Genomic DNA, 27555 nt, shown 5'->3' with positions numbered 1-27555 from the left:
TATGAAAGAAATATTAGGAGAATTATACAGGTTTTTCAAAATGCATAAAATGTTAATATTATGCATATAATTACACATAATTAAAATTAAATGATTATTTAAAACTTTACTTACTTAACCATTTAATACATTGATATATGGAAACATTTACTTTACATATATATTTTTAGTTATTCAACACAATTATTTCATTTAAATTAACATGTCAACTTAACAAATTATTTATTAGATAGTGACAATTTTGGCCCTCAGATTTATTTAAATAAGATATAAATACAAAACAAAGGAAGGAAAAAGAGAAATGAAAATAAATATATATATATATATATATATATATATACTGTATATACTGTACATATATGCATATTTTTATTTCAGTACATTTTCACAGTTCCCAATTAAAATATATAACGTTTTGGCATATATTAACGCAATTAATATAGAATTTGTGTTTTGTTTATTCTTGCTGGCTTAGTAATTAATTTATTGAGCCATATGTTGATTTAAGGCAGCAATGGGCCTCCATACTTCCATCTGCGATGATATTAATTGCTAAACTGAACATAAAATGGGTTTTAAAGGGTGTTTTCTTCTTTATTATGTGACTAGACATTAAAGCCATGAAATCAAACTGAACTTAGCCGATTTAATCAAAAACACCTGACCAAGCTGGAGCCTGAAGCTGCATTTTAAAATGTGAGTCAGTAAAGTTTTAATGAATTTTGTTGAAACAGCTGTTTGCCAGAGGTTGGTGTTTCTTTTTTTGCTAGTTTTCACTTTGGTTTCAATTCAAATAAACATGTTTCATAAGGTTGTAGCACAGCTATTGAATAAAAACAGAATCTCACATTACGGTCGTCGGAGAGGGACGTTTTATTCACTGTTAAGAACATTTCAGGAACTTGCAGAGCAGGATATCAGATGCCAAACTCTTCCTGGGCGGCTTTTCAAGCGCAAGAAACCCTTTGGCAAAAAGCTGGAGTCACATGGAGACGAGGATTGCAGCACCTCCGCTCTGTCCCATCTGCATTTCATTTCTCAGCGTCTGTATTTGGCCTTTGGCTGTCGCTGAAAAGGGATTTTTGTACTTTGGTGTTCCCTGAATTATTTGCACAGCTGGGCCAAGTCCGGATAGGATTTGATTCTTCTCTTGCTCGGCTGCTGGAACAGAACGCAGAAAAATCTCGCCGATCGTGCCATTTCCAGGGCAATGAGACATCACACAATCTCCCACTGCTACCTTTCCCTCCCAACATGTAATTTCACATGTTTATACCTTCATCATGTCTCTTTTTATTCCAACTCCCCTTATGTTACTGGTGTGCATCCAGTCAGGTTCTGCTGTCATCCTGCAGACCGAGAACGGTCTCTAAACGCTTCGCCCTGATGGCGGGAAGCTGTTCGTACATGTCAAAGCCGAGCTGGAGGTGCTGTTGGGTCAGACGGAAAAGAAGCAAGTGGTTCTTCAACACCTGGAAATGAAAAACAGAGTGAGGAGGATGTGAGGAAAGCAGCAGGTGTTCGTCTTTACCTGCTTTTCAGAAGGAGGACAGAGACTTAAAGTGACCTCCTGAAATTAGCATGGAGAAGAATAACAAACTTCTCCGCACAAATTGGTAAATCCCCCACACCGGGGAAAATACATATTGAACACTGAGATTTTTCTCAGTTAAAGTTGCAGCAACGTTTATAAAGAATTCGCTTTTTACAGTATAACGTGAGACAGATAATCTGAAAAAAAATCAATCTCCTCAACTTCCTCCATGAGCCTACTATTGCCGTCTGAAGAAATTAACCGCTCCCGACCAAAAACAACTAATCAGGACCAGGAGTCTTAATGCTGCCAATCAACCTCGTGTACATGCTGCTAAACAAATTACCATTACAGGAAAACAGTTTATCTGCTGTCAGTAGTGGCTATGCTAGCTGCAGAGTAGCAGAAGTCAAATGGGGGAGTAGAATGAGGTGATGTGCAGCGCCACACGAGTGTGATTGGCAGCGTTATGACCCTCCTCCTGGATCTGATTGGTTGTTTAATTAGCTGGGCGAGGCAGAGGAGCTCATTTTTTCACAGATTATCTGTCTCATATTTTACTGTTACGTCACAGTTTCAACAAATACGTTAAAAATATATATTTTTTATAAATGTTACATACTCCAGCTGTAATACGTTCGAAATACGGATGTAAATCAAACATCATAGATTTTAAGGCCAGCTTTCTTTTTAAAGCAATTGAACTCATTTACACACGAGAATACAAAAGCTCCAACCAGAACCGTTGTATCTGCTTGTTGTTTCTGGTACAACCAATAAATCTGACGCACATCTGTAAACAATAGCGATGGATAATAAAGTGGTTCTCTTGGACCACTGGAAATTAATATAAAAAAAAAAAAATCTCGTTGGATGCTGGGGAAGACTCTTGTTGTGTTCAAGTTGCGCTAAGAGCAGCGAAACTATTAAACGCTAAATCAGCATTTCTAAAAAGTTACATTAATGATGAGACGTTCCTGAAATACTTGAAAGCTGAATGGGCATGCAGGCTGCTGAAGAAAGACCATTTAAACAACAATTACAGAAAAACTAAACAGGTCAGGATTAATATAATTACCCCTTTAAAACGAAGCTTTTTTATTACTGAGTTGTAGCAGAAACCACTGCTGTGAAACACGTCCACAAGTGTAACCGATGGCACAACACGTCCCACAGAGCATTGTGAGAAATAGTTCGGCCCGGGCCTGGAAATTTTCATCGTGTGGCTCGATCGTTGAAATCTGACTTCAACGCTTTCGGATGAAGAATGAGAAAACATTAAGTCAAGACAGGAGTTAAAGTGGGAAACTGGCAAAAACTCAACTTCTGTGAAAGAGACACCTTTAATCCAGCCTGAAATATGTTAAGGACACCCTGGAGAAATATTATGTTTACTGGTAGCTTGTCTTCTGGTAACATAAGGGATGTTTCAGAGGGTTTGATTGATACTGGGAATCCTGGCAAGGTGGAAAGAGTCATAAAGAGAAAGAGTTTGTGGAAAAAATATACAGAAGACAGAATCAAAAACAGGTTATACTGGTAAAAAATAATAAATCCTAAATTGTATTTGGGTCAGGTATTAATAATGCATTAAAAGAGGATCATTACTCCCAAAAATACCAAACTAACTAGTGATGTCTGAAGGTGGGAACTAGAACTTAAATTACATTTAAATTACGCCCAACAAAACCAGGAAAGACGAAATTATCTATACTGTTGAATAAAGGTCTAAATAAATATTTAGAAGATTTAAATCTTCTAAAATAAAAAATAGAAACAAAATGGGTCTCAGTAAATAGAACTGCAAACAAAGTAGCTAAATTAACGTTTTGTATATTTGCACTGCAAAAACACAAAGTCTTAAGTATTTTTGGTCCAATTTATAGTGCAAATATTTAGTACACTTGATATAAGACAAAAACTAACTTAAAAGTAACTTGTTAGCCAGAAATATGAGTTAGTTTTAAGTTTAAAAAAAATCCTTTTTTTATACTAATAAGGCAGTTTCCCATAGTTTGTATAAAATAATCTGACAGTGGAACTAGTAGTTTTTCATCAATATTAAGGAATTATTGACTTAAAACAAGCTGCCTATATATTGCTGAAAGATTACTTCTAAGTTAGCTTTGTCTTATTTCAAGTGTACTAAGATATTTGCACTATTAACTAGACCAAAAATACTTGGTAAGGTTTTGTGTTTTTGCAGTGTAAGTCTGCTGTCAATCCTACTTTTAGTTCATCAACATGGATTCAAACTTTCTGGTTCCCTAAATTCACACTGAGAAACACAAAATCTTACCAAGTATTATTTGGTCCAGTTTCTGGTGGATTTGAAATAAGACAAAACTAACTTAGAAGTAACTTTTCAGCAAGATATATTAGCTTATTTAAAGTCAATAGTTCCTCAATATTGGTGAAAAAATACTAGTTCCAGTGGCAGAATAATTTCTCTTATAACATGGGGAAAATGTCTGAAATAACCTACTAGTGGAACAAAAATTTGTCATCAATATAAGAAATTATTGATTTAAAACAAGCTCTTTAACCTTGCTGAAAAGATACTTCTAAGTTAGCTTTTGTCTTATTTCAAGTGTACTGAGATATTTGCACTAATATAGATGCTTCTTTTAAACATGATTTTTAAAATCATACTCAGTTGCATATTTCCTTCAATCTACGCTACAAAAACTAAATTTTACCAAGTATTTTTGGTCTAGTGCAAGTATCTTTTCCCTTATAACATGAAAGAATTTCTTGTTATAAGTAAAATAATCTGCCAGTGGAACATTTTAAAATCAATATTAAGGAATTAGTAACTTTAAATGAGCTCTTAAATCTTGCTGAAAAGTTACGTGTAAGTTAGTTTTCTCTTACTTTAAGATATTTGCACTAGAAACTGGACCAAAAATAATTGGTAGGTTTCTGTGTTTTTGCAGTGTAGTGAACATTTCAGCAGAAAATCCACCGTCTTTTCACTCATCCTTAGATCAAAATGTCTGACATCAACCTCTTTCATTTCTCAGACGAGACTTTTATCTCACTTGTCCTCAGCGTCCTTCTGCACGTCGCTCTCCCCTCTTTGAGCTTCAACTGTCTTCAACTGTTGCATGTTTTTGTCTGGCTGAAGACTCAAACGCCTTTAACAAATCACTTCACCCAAACACTCCTTCTACACTCTTCCTGATTCTCACACGAACACTTGAACGCATCAGGAAGACGTGAGCTTCGGTGCTTCAACCAAGGACAACAACACGCGGAACGGATACGCTCCGACTCGAGCCACAGGCGTTTCTTACCCACAATTGCAGGGGTGAAGGACAAATATAATCAGCATTATGTCGGCTGAGTTACTGTTTATTTGTAATAATTTGTTTCAATAAGCTTTCCAAATGCGGTTTGAATCTGATTTTCATAAAATACTGAATCAGCTGTGAGGCTAGACGCTTTCTGGGATGAATAAATTCTTTCAGTCAGTCACTAAATGTGATTACAGCGGGACCTAATGAGATGTTATGGAGGAGCTGGTGAACAAGGTTGGGCTGGTGCATAAAATGAGTCAAATTAATTAAATGTTTCTGCATTAAAATAACTATTCTTACATCATAACGTTCTCCAACCACGCACAGGTCCATCTAAATAAATCAGAATTTAATCACAAAGTTAAATTCTTTCAGCTCAAAAACTGAAAACTCGGATTTTCAAGTGTTTACTTTTGTTAATTTTGATGTTTATGTTCTATAGCTAATTAAAATCTGGAATCTTGTTTCTTTGGCAAGTAAAGTATTACATAATACCTATAAAAAATGTATATAGAGAAGGAGCTTGGCGGCTAAATAAAAAGCAAAACTTTCACCTCAACAGTAAGAGTTTGGACCACTGAGTAACAGTTCAGTTTTTTTATCTCTTTGCTCTAAATAAGATGCAACACCAGAAATGTGGCAGTTCTGGATCATGACCTGGTTCTCTCTAAGTGCTGTTTATACATATTTACAGTATATGCTCCACTTTTTCCTTCCTCTCAACTTTCCCATAATATGATTGGATGCAGTATTCTGAGAACCTAGCTTCTTTAAAAATGAACTTTTGTGGTTTCAACTAAACATTTCTCTTTTGAAAACCCTTTTTAGGTGCTCTCGTATAATTTCTATAATATTCTTTTCATATGGAAGAAGATCAGGGCAAATCTAGACTTAAATCTCAAATCTACCAAATTAATTTGGGACGGACTTTGAGTGTGCAAGTTTACAAATCCTATAAAAAAGAAGAAACTGTTGTGATTATTTTGCTAACATAATTGACATGAAAATGTTTTGGTTTTTGTTTGGATTTTGACATGCATGGATACAGAAAAATGTTTTTTTATAAATAATTTAATATAAATAAGAGTTTTATAGAAATAATTAGAATTTTTTTTTCTTGGAAATTAACAATTTTCAAAATTCAGAAATTTCTGAATTTTTTTCTAGAACATTTCTGAGATTAATCTAAAAAATTGTGAATTTTTTCTAGCAAATTTTCAACTTTTGAAACTCAAAAATCTCCAGGTTTCTTCTACAAAATTTCTGAGATTTTTTGGCAGAAATTTCCTCCACCTTTTATTTCTTTTCTGTCTTCAATGGCCTTAATAAGCCGTTGCACAATTCTGAGAAAAAAGTCAAAATCCTATTTTTTTATTGGTCCTAATCCTCTTCCATATTTTCCTTATGGAAAAACCATCAGAATAAATACTTCAACTCTATCACTTAATGTTATAAATCTATACAGTATATTCATTTGGATTGAATTACTAAAATAAACCTTTTGATCGTATCCTAGGTCAGTGTGTGGAGACTCTGCAGAACTAAAGAGACCAGCTAACAAACTGTAGGTGCATAATAATAAGAGTACAACTAAGCTGTGATATCAATGCACAGCAAGAAAAACAGCTGAGCAAACTGAAAGAAATGAGAAGTGAGGTCAACAAGCTGAGAAACATTAGAAAACAAACTCGTTTTCCACAAATGTGGGGAGAGACTGAAAGGCCAGAGTCGATGAAATCAATGAACACCTAAAAGCAGAGGAAGAGCAGAGCGAAGTAAAAACAAGACGACGAGCAGCGAGTGCAGAAAGTGTAGGAGTACCTCATCAGTCAGGTAGTAGATCTTCCTCAGCATAGTCAGTCGAGTTGCTTCGACCTCCTGGAAACAAAACATTTGAATCCAAGTCATCATAAGCTGGAGAAATGTCGGTCAAATTTAACAACAGGAAACAAACCGGTGCAGCAAATCTACATGGCATCCTTAAAAATTACATTTTTCTATTGATTAATCATAAAAAAGGACATTTTGCTAATTATTCATTTAACCACCAGCGTGTTTTTTAAACAAGATTGGAAATATATTGAAAGACACAATTAAACAACTAAATTAATTTGTTTAAACAAAGAAATTAACATTTCACTGTCTAAAATGCAATAAAATGCCATTCCTATAGTGAACGCTTGATCATTTGTAGCAAAAGATGCATCTACACTTAAAAAACTACTTCTAACATCAACACGTGAAAAGCTCAGGTCTTTCTGCTTGACTTAAAATCAAGGGCTGATCTATTGATTATTGTTTTCCTTAAACTGCTTAATAATTGGAAAGTAAAAGGTGCTTAATAGGAGATTTTTCTTTGTTAGCAGAATTTCAACCAGGTGAAGATAAAACTGCCGCTTGATCAGTTTTCGGTTAAAAGATACTTACCAAGTGTATTTTTTTGTACCTCAAAAGCAAAATATACATATTTGTTGTACAGTTTTGACTTCAATTACTGCTTTTGAGTCAAAGTGCTGTGCGATGTTTTCCTTCCACTTCACACTCATGCTGTGTCACATACAATTAAAGTTTGCATTCCAGAGGTGTGAATACTTTTTCAGGAAACTGTAGAGACACAGTTGAAAGACCAGAAAAAGAATTGAATTGAACAACGAGGTCAGCTCCGTCTGAGACAGCCAGGTGCAAGACAAACTATTATCACTTCTAGACAGCAGCTCTCACCCTTCATTTGGTACAGAACAACACCAAAACGCTGCAGAAAAACACATCAGCATGCGTTCTTTCTCAGGTAAACCTATTTGTTTATAGATTTGTTTATATGTATTAATATTAAAACATTTTTTTATATTTTTAAAAACTTACAGTGTTTGTTAAATTTTTCATCCTGAATGTTTAACCCTGTAGCAGCAAAAGATAATTTATACGTGATGGTTTTTTTTATAACACCACGTATAAATTCCTATATTTATATTGGTGCCCTCTGGTGGACGACCTTAATACTACAAGTGGCAAAAGATTTTTGCGTGAAATTTGAGTTTTCGTGGAGTAAAAAGACACTTTTTTTAAAATAGTTACAATCAACAACAATCATGCTATTAAAGCTTTTTTTTTTTTTTCAAAAAACGACTGTTTTGACTTATTTTTCTGTTTTTGAAGGAGTTTCTGTCCTTGTCTGATTTGGAAAAAGTTGATCCATGATAGGAGCAGCTATGAAAACTGAAGGCAGTAACCAACAAGCCAGAAACAATGGGAAACGTAAACCCCAATGGAGAAACATTCCAAGAAACGAGGAACGTTTAAAGGCCTGAAGAGCCACCAAATGCCAGGATATGAAGAAGTCGCAACAGGAAGAAAACATTAAGAGTCATCTAAATGTTGACTCTGAGTTTTTAATTTGGTGACATTATGTAAAATCCCTGAGGTCTGATTCAGCCTGTGATTCACTGCAGCAACAGCACCCACTGGAACGGAAATAATTACACGGTTTGCTTTTTGTTGCTCACCTCACTGTGGTGTGTAAAAATAACCAAATTAAAACCTTGATCATGTGGCGACACGACAAAGACATGTTCCCTTTTAAAGGGAAATAAAGATTTTTAGCCCAGTCTGGGATGCAAATAATTAGATTAAAATTTATTCCAGTCGATTAGCTGATAACGTCTTTCTGTTAGTGTGGCAGTTTGGCCTCCATCCAGCAGATGGCGCCTTAAGGTTTATCCAGTTCATACAGAAACAAAGCTGGCGGTCATACCAGAACAGTTTGGGATTAAAAATGCATTTATGTAGTTTTGTTTTGAAATACAAACACTTAACAATCTCCTTAAGTTAAGTTTCACTCCAAATAGCGCTTACTTAATATTTTATTATACATATTTCTTACATATATTATATATATTTACATGAATACTTTTATTATTACTTATTTGTTTATTATTATTGGAGCCTTGCAACAAAATTTCATTCAATTTGTAAATTTTTTAAACGTACAACTGAATGAAAATAAACTTCATCTATGTCTATTTAGTTGAGTAGTGCCAACTTCTCATTAAAAAATTACTGATGTGCTACGAAGATAAAGATGTAGAGACAGAAAAGTGGAGGAAATAATACAGAAAAAATTTAACATGATAGAACAAAAACATGATTTTGATGGATGTGGAGAGTTAATGCACTGGAGTTAACAGTATGAATATTTCTTATCGTGGGGAATTATGTGTATTTTATTTTTTTTATGTCTTATTTTTCTATTCAGCAAGTTAAGAAGTTCTTGTTTTGTTATATTTTATAAATATGTCTAGGTTTAATAATATGAGAAAACAATTTTCTGCTTATTTAGTCAGTATTTAAGACAACTGAAAATAATGTTATGTTTTTCTTTAATTCAGCACATTATGAAATACACTGCCTGGCCAAAAAAAAAGTCGCCACCTGGATTTAACCAAGCAAATAGGTACAAGCCTCCTATTGGATAAGTACTGCATAGGCCATTATCTTTCAGCTGGCAACAAGTTATTTAACAGCTGATGCAATGAGTAACTCCTCATTTCTTAAACAACCATGGCAAAAGACACATCCTGTGGTCGTGGAAAAGACGTTAGTCTGTTTAAGAAGGGTCAAATCATTGGCATGCATCAAGCAGAGAAAACATCTAAGGAGATTGCAGAAACTACTAGAATTGGGTTAAGAACTGTCCAACGCATCATTAAAAACTGGAAGGATGGTGGGGAACCATCGTCTTCCAGGAAGAAATGTGGTCAGAAGAAAATCCTGAATGATTGTGGTCGGCAATTACTTAAACGTTTGGTCAAATCAAATCGAAGAAAAACAACAGCAGTTTAATTGTGAACGCAAAAGCATTTCCACACGCACAATGCGAAGGGAACTCAAGGGGTTGGGATTGAACAGCTGAGTAGCCATAAGAAAACCTCTAATCAGTAAGGCTAACCAGAAAAAAAGGCTTCAGTTTGCTAGGGAGCATAAAGATTGGACTCTGGAGGAATGGAAGAGGGTCATGTGGTCTGATGAGTCCAGATTTACCCTGTTCCAGAGTGATGGGCGCATCAGGGTAAGAAGAGAGGCAGGTGAAGTGATGCACCCATCATGCCTAGTGCCTACTGTACAACCCTGTGGGGGCAGTGCTATGATCTGGGGTTGCTGCAGTTGGTCAGGTCTAGGTTCAGCAACATTGTGTGCCCAAAGAATGAGGTCAGCTGACTACCTGAATATACTGAGTGACCAGGTTATTCCATCAATGGATTTTGTCTTCCCAAATGGAATGGGCATATTCCAAGATGACAATGCCAGGATTCATGGGGCTCACATTGTGAAAGAGTGGTTCAGGGAGCATGAGACATCTTTTTCACACATGGATTGGCCACCACAGAGTCCAGACCTTAACCCCATTGAGAATCTTTGGGATGTGCTGGAGAAGGCTTTGCGCAGTGGTCAGACTCTCCCATCATCAATACAAGATCTTGGTGAAAGATTAATGCAACACTGGATGGAAATAAATCTTGTGACACTGCAGAAGCTTATTGAAACAATGCCACAGTGAATGCGGGCTGTAATCAAAGCTAAAGGCAGTCCAACAAAATATTAGAGAGTGTGACCATTTTTTGGTGGCGACTTTTTTTTTGGCCAGGCAGTGTATGTAGCCCTTCTTGATACAAGAGAAAACTCAATTAATCATTAGTTGATCAATAAGATCAATCGACTTTAGATTAACTCAATCGATAACTCACAGACAGATCCCACATTTCTTCATGTAGAGACTAGACGTGTAGACATAGTAAAGAGTAGACAACACATTGGCTGCTCTGGCGCAGGAAATACGGCGGCCATCTTGGAGTGGTTGTCCCTCCTACTTGGCTAAACCAAAACAGCAGAAGAAGCCTGAGCATTGCTGGATATTTTTGTTCAAATCAACAGACTATTGACCTGAGGACTCCGGTGATAACTTTTCATATGTTAGATGAACAAATTATTGTTTGTATTTTGTGAATAGAATATTACTATACTGTATTTATGTCCACCAGCAAAATGTCAGCTAATATTAGCTATAGTGCTTGGTGTAATACCACTATGAAGGCTAACTATTTCCTAACATTGAGTTAGATTATCTGACACAAGTCCATGAGGCATCCATTCTTTATTATGTCTGTGGACTAAAATGTGCTGTACCTGCACCGCGGCATCCTGGGAGAAGATGAAGGAGTTGATGTGAGACAAGGCAACCACATATAAGACGGGACACCAGGACAACTTCAGGGATCCCAGCACTAAAGCGCGAAAGTACAGACGAAGAAGAGGGAGGGAGTCTTCAGGCGGCGAGGTGAACCGCTCGATGGGGACGGACAGCTTCAGATCAGGAGATAAATCATTGCCTCAGGTTACCAAGCAGGTTGTTTTCACATGGCTGATATTTAAAAAGCAGGTGATAACCAAACCTGGTCCAGAGTGACACCCAGCGATTTCAGCATCCCCACATGTTCTCCAAAAACAGCCAGCCTCATGGAGGCGCTGTACCTCCTCTGCAGAGGCAAGAGAACCCAGCAGCCAAACAGCCGGTCTCCAAACGACACGGCTTCATACTGGGCCAGAAGGGCCGAGTACAGATCCTGGAAGGAGGCCAGACCTGGAGGAGGCACATCCAGGTCCAAAGAGTCCAATCTGGACCCCCTAAAAGCAAAAAGAGAAATGTTTACTCTAAGGCTGCAACTAACGATTATTTTAGAAATCAATTAATCTATCAATTAATGGAGTTGGACGTCATATTCTACAGATTTTTCATTTAGCCATTTACACCGTTTTATACATTTGAAATTCATTAAAAAGTGCAAATAAACAAGTAACTTAATTTCTTTTTTAAATACAAAAACAAAGATTTTATTGACTGAAATGCAATAATTTAGGGTTCCTTTAGTAAACATGAACCAGGTGAAGCTAAAACTGTTTTAGCTAAAACATATTTACATACAAAGATGTTTTTTTTTTAGTAAATAAATATTTTTTTAGTTATTGATTAATCTATCATTTATTCTGACGATTAATCAGATTTTTAAAAAAGTCACATTCTACAGATTTTTCATTTAACCACTTAAGCATATTTTATACAATATTAAAGATACATTAGAGATGCAAATCAATAGATAATATAGTTGCTTTCTTAAATAAGAAAAGAAACATTTTTTTGCCTAAAATGCAGCAACATAGCATTCCTTTAGTAAATCTGAACCAGGTGAAGCTAAAACTGCTCTGAATTGTTTTCTCCCACCAAATGGTCTTTTTTGAGTCTATATGCTCCAGTTAACAATCAGTTCATTGCTAAATTAGTTAACACTTATTTCAATAAGTGATTAATCACAATTAATCACGATTAATCCAATTAATCGTTTCGTAGTTTATTCGGAGATCGCAGTGCTATTTCAGGTTCACAGAGTTGCTCTCACCTGGTGAGCAGTCTGAACAGACCCCAGGTCAGCCTCTGAACTGGTCTCTCCAGGAACAGATCGCTGGAACAGAGGAAGACGCAGGAAAGGCGGGCGAGTTTGGCGACAGGAAGGACGACCTGAAGATGAAGAGAAGCACCAGAACTGATCAGTATTGAAGATAACTTTACATAAACTGAACTAATTATTATGCACTTCAAAGAAGGGCTGCATGATATAAAGATTTTAAATATTTATTATCATTTTTCTTTTTTTTAAATTCATTATTTATTCGTATCTTCTAATGTATTTTACAAAAAGGCTTAAGTGGTTAAATGTTGAATTTGTAGAACGTGCCAATTTCTTTTATCCTATTAATTAAGGGTGAACTGATTTATTGCCGCCGATTCCCTTAATTTTGGAAGATCGCTGGTCGGCCAAAACTTACATGAGAAGTTGATCTTATCAGCTCTTAATCATCAGAATAACTGATTGCAGCCAATCTAAAGCTTGAATTTTGACCAAAATATGAAAATCCTTTCAAATCTTTTTTTAGTAAAATTGCTCTTAAGATCCAATTGGTTTGACTTGTACCTTCAGAGCTTCTTCCCTCCAGAACTCCAGCAGCAGCAGCCACTGCAGACAGTGGGTCACAGTCTGCAGAGATCCATAAGGCAGCTCCTCCACCGCCAGCCCTCCGCCGTCAGACACCCCGGTCCGCTCGTACAGGCCGATCAGCGGGATGAACGGCCAGTCAGACGGGAGCGTGGGGCCAGTGAGCTCCGGGAGCAAATGGGACCCGATCCAAGGGTTGCGCCCCAGGAAAACAACTCGGGATGTGATCACTGATTGCTCCAGGTGGGCCAGCTGGGTGAGGTAGCAGCCTCGTATGGAGGGCAGCTGGGTGCAGGCTTCTCTCAGGAGAGCGCCGACAGTCTGGAGGGAGGGAGACGTCTGATGCTGGGTGTGGAGATTCAGTTCCCCGAGCTCCACAGCCTCTGGTCCGCCGCTGTGGGACTCCCTGCAAACCAACACACAGAAACTAAACACATTAGTACCATCATTACCTAAAAGTGATCATATTTAAATGCTGAAATCAGACGGGTTTGGATCTAATTACTAGAGCTGACACAATTAATCTGACTAATTGTTTCTGAACTGATTATTGAAATAATCGTCAACTAATTTAGTAATTGATTAATCTTTAACCAGAATAATCAGACTCTAATTTCACAAAAATGTTGATTTCGACTTTATAACAAAATAAAGCCGAGCTGCTGCTGTCACTTTAACCGATGGTTTAATTTGGCTTCTAATCTGTTGTTGCTCCTCAACTGCTTTAAGCTACATTAATAAGCTGCAGCTTCTGGTCATTATTTCCACCATATTTGAGTCAAACAGATTCAAAGAACTGCTTATTGAAAACATTGGATCTCTAGGTGAAGAAATGCTCTTTGTTAGATTCTCATAATTATGAGAATCTTAATTTAACAAGGAAAAGATAAATGAATCCAGACTGAACTCTGTAACTCAGCTTTACTTCTCCAAAAGTAATCATGCCTTCTTTTCTAATGACTCTGCTCATTTAAAGACGGTTACACAGAGAACGGATGACGCTTCTTGGAAGCTTTTCAATGATTAAACTGAGAAAATTAAAGGTTTGGTTTACGATATAAAGTCCTTGCTGAAGATAACAGTGGAAAGCAGCTCGTGTGCCAGGTATTCACTGCCTGGAAGTAACCAGGGAAGAAGCACCAGCGCCACCTGGTGGTAAAGCGAGGCATGTTTGGCTAGTTCAGGCTCATCTGGAACCTGAAAAACATAAAAATAAAGAGTGGAAATATGTAAAATATATAAATCTCATGTGCAAACTATTTGTCCTGCAGGTTCAGACTTTGTAAATGTCATTGTTTTTATTCAACAGTCGAGCAGGAGTCGGGTTTAAATTGAATCCAGACTCACCAGTCTGTGCGCCAGCCGGAGCAGCAGGTAGAGGAAGTGATGTTCGTGGCGAAGCAGCCAGGACCTGCTGTGGGACAGAGTGGGCGTGGCCTGGCTGCAGCTGCGCAGGTAACCAATCACAGGCTCTGACAGCAGGAGGCCTGAGAACTGCAAAGGTGAGGAATGGATCAGAGCTGAAAACATTGTTAAATCTGAGGCCCAAAATGGAGGAAACATAAACCAGAATATGTAGAACTAAAATGATTTTTTTCATACTATATGTGATGTTAATTCACTTTTTTCTCTAAAAAAGAGATTAGAAGAAAATATTTGCAAAAGTGGCTTTCATTTCAATCATCCTCTCTGTGAGTGGAGTATTAGACAGTGTAGGAGCCATTTATCCTTTTCTGTGTTTATCGCCACCAGGGGGCGAATTTCATTTTGAGTTCTGTGTGTCTGATGGGGGATGGGTATTTAAGGTCAATGGTGATTCTGTTCAGGTGTTGTTAGTGGGAAGAGGCAACAGTTTTCCACTGTGTTTGGTTTAGGTTTTGAGGTCGAATTTACGTGTAGCTACATTGAAGTAGCAAACAATGGACATTGTTCTGTTCAATAAATGACCTTTTAATAAGTCAAACTAAAGATCGGCCTGATGAATCTCTACTGAACGCACGTAAGAACAACGCCTTCAAGCACAACAACCAGTAGCCTAAAATATAGGATTTTAGCCGCTACAGACAGGCTCCGAGAATTTTTAATTACGATTAGGAATTAGCAATTAAAATAAATAAAGAAGAAAAAAAGATTTTTTTTCTGAGAAAAAAGCTTCAATAGAGTTACCAGAATCTGATCTTTCATCGAAATGGACTCAGTTGTTTGCACAGTTTTTTAAAAGTCCTACTAGTGATATTATCTTTAAATCTTACACCAAAGTATAATTTCACAAGATGTTAACAAAAAATAGTAATTTTTTGGTATTTTTTGTTCTCATTAATCCATCCATCCATCCATCTTCTTCCACCTATCCGGATTCATGAATTTACTACTTTATTCTAATATTAGAACTTTATTCTAGTCACTTTATTCTTGTAATATTTTATCTTCTGTCTTGTGTTGGGATCAATCAAGTATTTTTAAATTTGAGGAAAATTCAAAGAGATTTTCCAAAAGTTAATCTTAAAAAAACAAAATTGAACTCAATTTATGCGTAGATAACATGACAAAGATCTACCTTCCTACTGAGACCTTTATGGATCTCTGCGATGGTTTCAAAGACGAGTCCCAGTCCAGTCAGGAGAGGGAAGGGAGAGCTGGGAGCAACCAGTCCTGGATGATCCCTCCATCCTGAACATGCCAAACCAGGGAGGCTGGGCGTGATCTCTGGGCTCTGAGGACTGGACTGAAGGTTACACACAACCGAGGAGGACCTGGAGTAAACATAAGAGTGTGTTAAATAAAAACATTGTTAAAAAACCGTTTCTGTGTTGTCGCTACTAGGGCATTACCTGAGATTCTTCATTAGGTTTTGCACAACATTGTGACACATGAGAGGCAGGAGAACCTCCGACGTCAGGAGCTCCAAGTCCTGAAGAGTCTCCACTGGCTTGAAGCAGGTCTGAGGAACGCCAGGTATCAAACAGTCTTAGCAGAAACTGACATTTCATAGTACAAATACAGGCAGTCTATAGTCTGTATTGATCATTCTGATTAGAGAAAAAATCAGAATAACTTAAAACACCCTGTTCTTGTTTCTAAAAATAATTGCAGTTGTATGTTGTGAAATTATGACGGAGTATTAAAGCCATGCGGATAAGTTTCTTATTACGAGAAGAAAGTCAACAATAAAGTCATAATAAAGAGAATAAGGTCACATTACCAGAATAAAGTTGTAATATTATGAGAATAAATTCATAATAATATAAGTTAGAATCTTAATAGGAGTATAAAGTCATATAACTGGAATAACCATAATACTATTAGAATAAAGTCATAATAATACGAGAATAAAGTTGTCATAATACAATAAGTCATAATTTTACCAGAAAGTCATAATAATAGAAAAAATAAGTTATGATAATATAAACATAAAGTTATTTTACCAGAATAAAGTCACAGTTTTATTAGACTAAAGTTATAATATTACCAGAATGAAGCCTAATAATACAAGAATAAAATGATGTAAAGTTGTAATATAACCAGAGTGAAGTAGCCGTTTCATAAGAAGTTCTACACAAATAATAATTCCAACATGACTGAGTTTATTTTGAAGAAAAAAACCTGAACTTGCCAAGCTTTTCACATCAGATCTTGATGACGCTACCAAAGCTTTTTTATCATAAAAACAATTCTTTTCTTGTAATATTAGGATGTTTTTTGTGATATTGCATCTTTATTACTATGACATTATTGACATAATTTTAAAAAGTCTTAGTTCCAGTCCTAATACTTCATACCATGGAAAATAAAAATGTTCAAATAAATAATTAAAAACCCAAATTTCCAAATAGCACACACGTTTACACAGGTTCCAGGTAAGCGTACCTGTCTGGAGAGCTGCTGGTAGTGAGCTTGTAGGTAGACTAGATAAGCAGGTATCAGAGTCAGGACGCCGTCTCTCTGAACTGGATTATCGAGGCCTTTGACTACGCCCTTCAAATGTCCCAACAGGAGCGGCTGCAAACCAGTAACGTGTCCCCAGGACACGGGCGGAGGAGGGGGACACTCCTCTCCCTGAGCTCTGTGGAAACGACAGAGACAGCAACATGTAGATGTGAGACTTTCATCAGATAATGACAATGTTACCACCTTGTCCCTCCTCAGTACCTGACCATGCCGGCCTGCAGCTCCTGATGGCAGCCAGCGGTGTGTGTGACCTGTGTGAGCAGAGACAGCAGAGCGGAGAGACGATGCAGCTGCAGAGGATCTGAGGTTGACAGGATGCTGTTGAAAGCCTGCAGCGTCCGCACCAAGGCTGGGTACAGGTCTCTGGAGAGAAAAAAATGGCCGGCATCTTCAAACAACTTACGATTAATTGTTGACTGATAGTTTGTTGGATTAAGATTAGTTCCAATAAAGGCTCTTATTGGCTTAGAGCTTCTTTTAGTGTTGTAGTTTGGCCACCATCCAGAAGAGGGCACCACTGGCCACCCTTAAGCGGACAAACAAAGAAATATAAACACTCGGAAAGCTCAAGATGTTTTTGTTGTAGTCTGCCGACCTGAATAACTTCCTGTTCGAGAGTTTTATTTTATTTTCGTCTTTTCTTTTTCTATTCAGCTGCCAAAGAGGTTTACATTTTTCTATATTTTCAAAACATGTCCAAGTCAAATTATGTGAAAACCCCTACAATTTTCTATTAATTCCATCAATTTTTAATAGAGTTGACAATTATAAACAAAAAAATAATAATACTAAAAAAAGAAATATATATATATATACACAAACATAGATGTGTTTTTTTCTTTTTTTAATTCAGCATATAATAAAAGATTAGCCCTTTGTGTTACGTAAAGATGGCCTCCTAGAATTCTGCTGGGGTTGCTAGGTAACTGTGGTTGCTAGGTAACGGCGCAGTGCCCATAGAATGCGACTTAAGTATCGGGAGGCTTTTTGAAACGGCTCATTTTCCAGACACCAAAACACATTAACTTATTATCAAAAACCATCTGGGTAGTTTTTTAAGCATTTGGGTTGTTTTTAGAAGCGGCTGAGTCCTAAATGCAGAACAAAAACTTGCAAAAAATGAATTTTTTAAAAACTTTTCCTAATTTACTCTGACAGGTCCCACTAGTTAATATTTTCCATTGGACATTAATTTAGTTAGTTCTCTTCCTTGTGGTTACCTTTATGATGACTGAATGATTACACTGAATTTTCATAAAATAAACAGCAAAAAAACAATTGTAGCATTTTTGCAAAGATTTGTACCTGAAGCAGCCACTATAAACAGAAAGTAGCTCACATGTACAGTTGGCAGGCTTGTCCGTAGGCGGCTGCTACAGTCCACAGCCTGTAGGCCTCAGTGGCGATCCGGAGGGCCTCGTTTGGCTCCATCAGGAGCTCACTGGGCTCGGCACTCAGGAGGCAGGACAGGCGTTCCCGCACTCCCAGGGAGTTTAACTGGAGAAGAAGAGAAGACGCAATACATTTAAAATCAAAGCAAACTCATCAAAGGTGAAAAATACTAGAATAAGAAACAAATTTAAACTACACGTAAGAAGGAAAGTATTTAAAATTCTAACTTTAAAGCAGTAAAAATGTGATAAAAATTAACTGCTGAAGCAATCTTTGACATTTATGCAGGGTTTGTAGACTTTTTACGGTAAGTTTTCAAACTTTTCCAGCAGCATATTTTGGAGAGAAAAACAATTTTCAATTCACTATTATATGATATTATTTATTACTGTTACTTAATGCATTTTGATAGTTTTCTACATTCTACCGGGGAAACTAAAATAAAGCAAAATCTTATGCTTTGAAATTTCTCTTGAAGAGACCTGACTGGTCTGTAAAAGTGACCAAAAAAATTTTTTTCTGGCATTCAGCAAATGGAAATAATTTAGGTAATTTTAACAAACCCAAAACAAGAGAAATTTGATCAGTTTTAAATTCAAACAGTGAGAAAAATTATCTTTAAATATCTGGTTTTAACTGTAAATAACATTTACAGGGTTTGGAGATTAAGCACTTTCCAAACCTTGAAATCACCTTGAAATCCAAGCATTTTGATTTGATTTACCAATCTGGCGCATGCATGTCTCCCAGATGTCGCCAAAACCCTCAATAGCTTCATGGCGTCGGCCACGGGACATCCGTAAACAGACGGAGGACTGAGGGACGATGGAGACGTCCAGGAAGTGGGAAGAAACTCGGACATCACCGTCTCCATCAGGCGAGGACAGTCCAACACCTGAGTGTGAGAGATGCAGCACAGTGTAATCCAAACGTCCCATGAGTGACTCGCTTTCTGTTGCTCATGTTCGTCTTACCTGGGTGGCAGACCATGAGGAGTGTCGTGTGACGCGCGTCAGGACGTGCAGGACGTCCTGAACCACGCGTGGGGACGGTCGGACCACCTCCAGAATGTAGCGCAGCCTGGGGAGGAGCTTCATCCTCAACAAACCCTGAAACATGGACAGATTTCATCTGCAGAACATAAAAAGGTTACTAAGATTTCAACCGTGAACAAAGCAGAGTGTTACCTTAATAACATCCTGCCTGGCAACATCATAATCACTCTTCCTTTCTTCTTTCTCCTTGGCTGTCTCCCTCATGCTTTCTTCTAGCCCTTCGTCCTCTTCATCTTCCTCCTCCTGCGAGGATGGCAGCAGCGGGAAAGACGCCAGGCCACGAAACCAGGAGAACGTGCAGTCCAAGCACTCCTGAAACAAACCGGAGCTTCGTAAAGTAAAAATAAAATCTCAGATCCTATTTTTCTTATCTAAAAAATTAATTACAAATGATGGAAAATGTTTTCAAAAAAGTGGTTTTCATTTCAATCATTCATTCTGTGAGTTGTGCAACGGAGTTTTAGGCCCTGGCTATGAGAATTTTTGTGTAATTATGAGAATTAAGTCTTAATATTATCAGAAAAAAAATCACAATTTTACCAGAAAAAATGTCTTAAAATTAAAAGAAGCTCAGAGTTATCTGGAACTGACGCAATGCACAATCATTTCAATGTCCTGCTATTGAAAATAATTTGATGCTGATGTGTTAAAAGATTCATTATTTTTATTGTGTTATTGGTCAAACTTATCCTACTTATATGACTTAAGATGCTCAACGTTCTTCATTTTAATTTCTTATTTTTCATGTCGGCGTTTTCATAAAATTACTACGTCATTCTCCTAATGTTATGACTTTATTCTGGTTATATTTGGACTTTATTCTGTTAATATGACAACTCTATTCTTGTAATAATATGACTTACAGCATTTCAAATATTATGTAATATAACATTATAATAAAAAACGTAGTCCAAGTAAATAAAAGCTGTAAACAAGATGGTGGGCCTAGACATGATAAAATCTCTCTGAACTATGGAGACCCAAGGAGTGAATGGGTGAAAAATAAATCCCAGTTTTCCACAAATGAAACCTTCAAAACCCAAAATTCCATTAACTGATAAAATCAATTTATCACGCTACCCTGAGTATTTAATCTCAAAGAGTAATTATAATTGAGCCAGGACGATGTTTGCAGTAATCACTGTGTATTTGGATCTTACTTCATCTTCTGCACACACAAGCAGTGCTTTGAGTGCATGCACGGCTGCAGACATCACTCCTTCGATGCTGTCGTCCAGCGCAAAGCGAAGCAGGAAGAGCAGACCGGCATCGAGCAGCGTGGACGTCACGCTGCCTTTCAGAACCGACTGGTACTCTCCACCTCGCGCCTGCAGGATAAAAAATAAAACTGGGTCTCTGCAGGTTTCCCTCTAGGTATTAATCACTCCATGTGCTGGTTTTTATACTTTAGTGAGGATGCAGGCGAGAGTGTTGAGAGCCAGACTTCTTTGCTGGATGAGCTGACTGCGAGACAGAAGGAAGAGCTCCTGCAGGGAGTAGCCGGCTCGCTGGGGGAAGAGCCATAAGTCACTGTCAGCGCGACACAGATAAAGATAGTCATTTTATGTTTAATGCCACAGACCTCAGGCTCATCTCCATGGTGGTGCAGGCCTAAGTGGGTCGGCAGATCTTCTGAGGGAGGAATTAAGGTCCCAGTGAAGTCAAAACGAGCCTGCATGGCCTTTAGGACACAGAAAAAGCAAAGATGTTGACTAATACACACCAGGGCTGAAACAATTAATCGGAATAATTGTGATTAATTGAAGACTGAAAGAAGGGTCGACTAATTTAGTAATCGATTAATCATTAACTGAAGTATACAGACTCAAAAAATGGAATTTGCTTAAAAAACATTTTCAGAGCAATATTTAACCCAAAACTGTACAAACCTATATATATTTTGAATTAAGATTATAAAAAAAACTTTGTAAATATGTTTAACCAAGTTTTAACTTCTCCTGGTTCAAATTTTGAATTAAGCACTTTTAACTATCCGATTATTAAGTAGTTAAACCAAAACATAATCAACAGATCAGCCCTACGCTGTATTGATGCTCAGTCAAATAGAAAGGCTCGAGCTTTACACATGTTGCTGTTCAGTTAGAAGTATTATTTACCTGCAGATACATCAAGTATCAAGCATCCATTAAAATTAATTCTATACTATTCTAGTAAAACCTTCTTATGTTTTAGTTAGAAAGTCAATAAAATTATTTATTTGCATCTTCGATTTATATTACGTTAAAATATTATATTATGCTAAAAAGGGTAATTGTTAAGAAATCTGCAGAATGTGCATTTTTTTCAATCCGATTAATTATTAATCGATAAAATATTCAAATAAATTTTAGATAACTACAATAAAATCATTTATTTCAAGACAGCACTTCCATACCAAAATCTCCTAAGTGAAACAAATAGCAGTAAAAACACTTAACATTTGAATGTTCACAGATTTGAATTAAGAAATCAATAAATAAAGAAGTTCAGTCGAGGTTATTGATTACCTTTTTGGTTCCTTTCTTTCTGGGTGAAGGCAAATCTCTCATCCACTCCAACTTCTCCGGTTCTAAGGTGTCCATGTGGATCCATTCCTTCTGGGGTTTCACCGGCAGGTCCTCCCCTGAATTCAAACATATCAACACAAAATGAGCCAAAAAAAAACCAACAGACAAAAAAAATTAAATATACAAAAGGAGCTTTTTCTAAATGAAGCAGATACTTTCAAAATGAGCTGATTTGTTGTTTAGCTAATTAGACCTAGCAGCTTAGTTAACGTTTGCTGAAAAATCTATCTGTAATGATTTAATAATAATTAGGGCTGGAATGATTAATCAGATTAATCATGATGAACTAATTTAGTAATCAATTAATCATTACCTGGAGTATACAGATTCATAAGAAACACAACATATTCAGAGCAGTATTTAAGCCAAAACTGTACAAAAAGAAGTACATTTTGCATTTAAGATAAAAAACACCTTCATGTGTAAATATATCCCACCAATTAATTGTTTTATTGTCAGAATAACCAACATAATGATTATAAAAATAATCATTATAACTAACTATTATTAGTTGCTGCCCTAATAATAATAGTAATAATAATAATAATAATGTATTAGATGCAAGATAAGATCATTAAAATTATAACATGTATATTATTAATTTTGCAACCTACTCCTTTAATAAATTTTGGTACTTTTGGACCTTACTAGTGGAAGATTATTAAACTAAAATGTAAAACCTTACCAGTTAAAGGTGGTGATTTCACCTCGTTTTCCTCCTCCATCTCCGCCTCCGCCGGACTCTGAACCGACCCGGCAGCAGTTCTGCAGGATTCTCCGCTCTCTGGGTGTTCAGCAGGAGGATCATCTTGGCTGCGTGCATCTGCTGCTGCTGCGTGTTCAGACGGGGAACCAGGCGACACGGCACTCTGAGATTTACGAGATCTGATAAACTCCACCAGTCTGGGATCTGGGAAGGACGTTTAACCGTCAATAAAATCTGTTTCATGCAGTTCTGGAAATTAATTCAATGTAGACAATATTTTTATTTCAGGAGAATTTTACTTCTCACCAAGCTGAGATAAAAGCTTCTTTTGCTCCTCTAGAATCTCAGATTTGGACATCGCGTGGAGCTTCGTCTGGTTCTCCTGGTGGATCCTCAGGGTTTCTCCAGAACTGTCCGGACCCTGAAGGCCTTCACCGGACACCAACCTAGAACCTTGACCCAAATGCATTTACACAGGGTTCATACACTATTCTCACAGTAAAATTCAAACACTTTTTAAGCATTTTCAAGGTAAGTTTTCAAACTTTTCCAGCACCAAACTTTGAAGATAAAAAACATTATTGATAATTAGCTTTATCGATAATATTTTGTGGTAGTATTCTACAGTAAAACTAAAACATAACATTTTAAGTTTTGAAAAGTCTCTCTCACACACATCCTGTACACTAACGAGGTCTGAAAACAAAATAAATTTAACAACAAAACAATCCCCCAATTTCAATAATGTTGTTTAACATATAAAATATAAGTCAATCTTATTTTCAATTACACAAATCAATTGGGAATAATAAATATTCAAAAATTAAAAAAAACTTTTTCACTAAGTTTTCTTTTCAAATAGAAATAACCTAAAACAAGAAAATTTTAGTCTGATTTAATTTCAGACAGTGAGGTTAAATCAGTCTTTTTATCCGGTGTATGTAAATATCTGGTCTCAAATGTAAATAAACCATGTTCCAAATTATTATGCACGTGATATTTTCTCAGATTTTCTTAAATGGTCAAGGCAAATGATGGTCAGTATAATTTTCAACTATTACACTAACTATTACAGTATAAATCCAATTTTACTGAACAAAGCTCCCCATGAGAACAGTATTTTTTTCAAAAAACAAAAACTCAAAATGCACTGTTCCAACTTATTATGCACAGCTAAAATCAAAAGCTATTTCAAAAACATCTTAACAGACCGAGTTACATGTTAACATTGGACCTTCTTTGATATCACCTGCTTAATTCTTGCATCCATTGAACTTGTGAGTTTCTGGATAGTTTCTGCTTGAATTTCTTTGCAGGATGTCAGAAAACCTTCCCAGAGCTGCTGTTTTGATATGAACTGCATTTCACCCTCAGATCTTCTGCTTGAGGAAACTCCAAAGGTTCTCAGTAGGGTTGAGGTCAGAGGTCAGAGGAGGATGGTGACCACACCATGAGTTTCTCCCCTTTTATGCCCATAGCAGCCAATGACACAGTGGTATTCCTTGCAGCATGAGATGGTGCATTGTCATGGTGCAGATGATTTTGCTACCGAAGGTACGTCTCTTCTTTTTGAACCATGAAAGAAAGTGATCAGTCAGAAAGTCCATATACTTTGCTGAGGTCATTTTAACACCTTCAGGGACTCTGAAGGAGCCGACCAGCTCTCTCTCTCTCCCCATGATTTCGGCCCAAAGCCTGACTCCACCACCTCCTTGTTGACGTCACAGCCATGTTGGGATGTGGTGGCCATCCACCACCAATCCACTACTGCGTCCATCTGGACCATCCAGGGTTGCACAGCAGTCACAGGCAACAAGTCTGTTTGAATATTAATCTTCATGTACGGCTGGGCCCACTGCGACCGTTTCTGTTTGTGAGCTCTGGTTAGGGGCCCAATAGTAGGTTCATGCACCGCAAGCCTCTGGAGGATCCCCCACCTTGAGGTTTCAGAGGCATCAGCAGCTTCAAATAACTGTTTGCTGCTTTATAAGGGCATTTTAACAGCTGCTCTCCTACAGTGTAATGCTACACAAATTTAGGCTTTTAATCAAACAGTAGATTGAACTTTATTACAAAAGTGTGCAGTTTGAATATCAAGCACTTTCAAGGACTTTGTGCAGAAAACAAGCACTTTCCGCACCTTGAAAACACCTTATAAAAATGCAAACATTTTTATTTAGTGAAAGGAAACATTTTTAAGGCTTTCAGAGGACTTACATTTTAATGCTACTCACCAGCATCGGAACAGAGGATCTGATCTCTGGGTTCAGCTGAAGATGGTTTCAGTGTTTTGTCCTCTTTTAGTCTCTGAGCTGCAATCTGACGAGCAAAGATGCTCCTCTTCCCTTTGGATGACGAAGACGGAACCTGGAGGTCCATTAGAACAGAACCAAATCCGCTTTATTTGTGTAAATATGCTTTGCAAAAAGTACTTAGTCCAAATTAACTTCTACACATTTTGGCAACTCATTTACAGAAGTTATGGTATTTATTTACAAAATATTAATCTCTAGTAAATACATTTCAATTTTGTTTGGGAATATATTATTCAAGTTTCATTTACCAACCAGCTAAAGTATTTAGAAATGTTTTGAAAACCAAGAAAAATTACTTCAAACTGATGTATGCACTGCAAAACCAAGTAGTTTCTACTGCAAATATCTATACTGATAAAAATAAGGCACTGGTTCTACTTACAGATTACTTCACTTATAACATGGGAAAAATATCTTGCTATACGTGAAATAATCTGCCAGTGGAACTAGTTTTTTTTTAATCAATATTAAAGAGTTACTGACTAAAAACAAAATCCTATATCTTGCTGAAAAGTTACTTATTTGATAGTTTTATCTTACTGCAAGTATATAAAGATATTTGAAAAACTAGACCAAAAATACTTTGTAAGGTAATGTGTTTTTGCAGAGTGTTTTTATGTATTTATGTACCTGAGTGCTGGCTTCTGAGCGGTGCAGAACCTTTGGAAAAGCCAGGCCTGTAAACGCTGGTAGAGATATTGGGGCACAGCTGGTGTCTCTCTCCTTCAAGTAAACAATTTCATGAGGCCCAAAGCAAAAACACTGCTTTTATTTAATTTATTAAACTTGGCTAAATATCTCAAGTTTTGAAAGAAAGAAAGTGTCATTACTGAAATTATATTTATTCAATTGAGCCCTAAAGAATTTAAAAACTACAGTAGATGCCTTTTTTAAATAGAAATATGTGCAAAATCCTTACATTTTTTTATTTTGACCCAACGATTTGGGCCTACATGACAAAAAGTTTGGACACTGATGTCTCATGGCTTCCTATTCATACCTTTCATTTGGATGATTTGTCAAAAACACTCACCACAATCCTGGAGAGAACAGCACTAATGTGGGTGTCGTGTCTGTCCAGCCTTTCGCCAGCATCCTCATCCTCAAAAGTGACACGACTGGCTTTAAATCGAGACTTCTTCGGAGGGGCTGGTGTTAAAGAGGGCAGCTGGTCTGGAAGATCTGCAGCAGTTACATTCAGAGGTTTAATATTTCTACCGATGGAACTTTAAATATCGATAGCAAAGGCTCGTTTTTAACCTTCTATGGTGACCAAGTCCTTCTGATTTCGTTCATTCTCACTGCTGTCCGTTCCCTCAGCATCTCCAGCCTCTCCCCTCCTCTTGTCAGGACGGCGGACCATAGAGGCAGCCGACGGCGCTCCAGAGGTCAGGAAGCGCTCCTGCTCCCTCAGGAGGTCCGCCTCAGAGTCGGTCGGTTTGGGGCGTCGCAGCATCCTGCTAAAACACACAGAACATGGCATGAAACAGGTGACATTAAACAGCTTTTTCTGGAAATTATTTCACATTTACTAGGCATACATGTAGTAAAGAGATTCTTAGATATGTATTTAAAAGAATTTAAAATAAAAGTTGGCAGCAAAAAGTAACATACCCTGTCTTAATGCAGCAGAACTGTTTTCTACACCCTTGATTTCAATGTATGTGCACTATTCAGTACTGAACTGAAAGCAGCGCAGACATGTCCCGTCATGTATTTTAAATATCTATATTGCCTTTTATATTTCACAGCATCCTTTTTATTTCCTCACTTTTAGGCCATGTACCACATAATATGTGTCAAAAAAGGAAAACAGTGAATTAAATCAGTTTAAAGCAAACGATAAACTACGTGACTACAAAGACTGCTCACTTGTTTCCGTTATAATTATTAAAATAAATAGGTGCCAGTAACATCTCTCTTTGCAAAAAAATCTAATTCATGTCCAAAATATTACTGACTGTCATAAATGGATGTTTTGGACATTAAGCGTTGCGTCTGCTTCTATAAATGAGCTGAAGCCAGTAAAAACAGTTCCTTGCTTTTTATGAAATGTAAAAGTTTCGAATTATCGTTCCGTTCCAAAATGATGTTACAGTTATTCAGGGTTCACGTACAATATATTGTAGATAAACCCAGAAGCTCAATCTGATCGGGTTAAAAAAAACAAAACAAATTCTCTTCTTAAAATGATGTTGATGATGTTCGGTTTTCACGTGCAGCTTACATCTGAGCGCGAGAGTAAACGTTGGGCGAACGTTAGCTTTAAATCCTAAAACAATTCCGGTCAATGACAAAACACCCCACAACTATACTCCAGTTCATCAAGTAAAAACACTCACTCATAATATTTATAATTAATGTAGTGCCAGCTAACCTTTATTAAGAGTTAAATCCTGGAGGATCCTAACAGAGGTTGCTAGTTTACACGGAAGATTTTTAGTGTAGGACAAGAGACGCCTCCTTCAAAATAAAAGCACACGAAGGGGAAGATAAAAAGAGAGAAAAAGAAATAGATAAACCATGGTATTTTCTCTCCCTTTTTTGTTTTTGCTATAATGTGTAGGTGTGCTCTAGTTAATTATTCAAACAATTCAATCTTAATCAAAGCAGTTATTATATAGGGTAAATTAACTGAAAATAAAAGGAAAAAGAAGAATTTAACTGGATGATTTGAAAAGTAATTAGGGATAATTC

General features: G+C 36.9%; 1 protein-coding gene across 2 annotated transcripts; it reads right to left on the bottom strand.

Annotated features, from left to right (window-relative positions):
- Positions 1-849: 849 nt before the first annotated feature.
- Positions 850-27329, bottom strand: rpap1 (RNA polymerase II associated protein 1). Of its 2 annotated transcripts, none has more exons than XM_032547882.1 (27): positions 27236-27329; positions 26119-26318; positions 25892-26040; positions 25489-25581; positions 24778-24910; positions 22850-22996; positions 22523-22747; positions 21778-21893; positions 20853-20951; positions 20677-20778; positions 20431-20598; positions 19403-19582; positions 19190-19324; positions 18940-19110; positions 18163-18320; positions 17025-17186; positions 16743-16938; positions 15707-15816; positions 15433-15628; positions 14223-14369; positions 13930-14072; positions 12855-13281; positions 12282-12400; positions 11280-11511; positions 11014-11190; positions 6655-6711; positions 850-1472 (listed from the first exon to the last, which is right to left on the bottom strand). In XM_032547882.1, exons 2-27 carry the CDS (start codon positions 26312-26314, stop codon positions 1332-1334), a joined length of 4179 nt encoding a protein of 1392 aa, XP_032403773.1. In that variant the 5' UTR covers positions 26315-26318; positions 27236-27329; the 3' UTR covers positions 850-1331. The 2 variants fall into 2 exon arrangements, with proteins under 2 accessions (XP_032403773.1, XP_032403774.1); XM_032547883.1 differs by having other exon boundaries at positions 26119-26315; positions 27236-27288.
- Positions 27330-27555: the final 226 nt, after the last annotated feature.

Source organism: Xiphophorus hellerii, chromosome 19, assembly GCF_003331165.1.
Source record: "Xiphophorus hellerii strain 12219 chromosome 19, Xiphophorus_hellerii-4.1, whole genome shotgun sequence".
Classification (NCBI taxonomy): domain Eukaryota; kingdom Metazoa; phylum Chordata; class Actinopteri; order Cyprinodontiformes; family Poeciliidae; genus Xiphophorus; species Xiphophorus hellerii.
The sequence above is the reverse complement of the archived record's forward strand: the minus strand, read 5'-3'. Positions and strand labels throughout refer to the sequence as shown.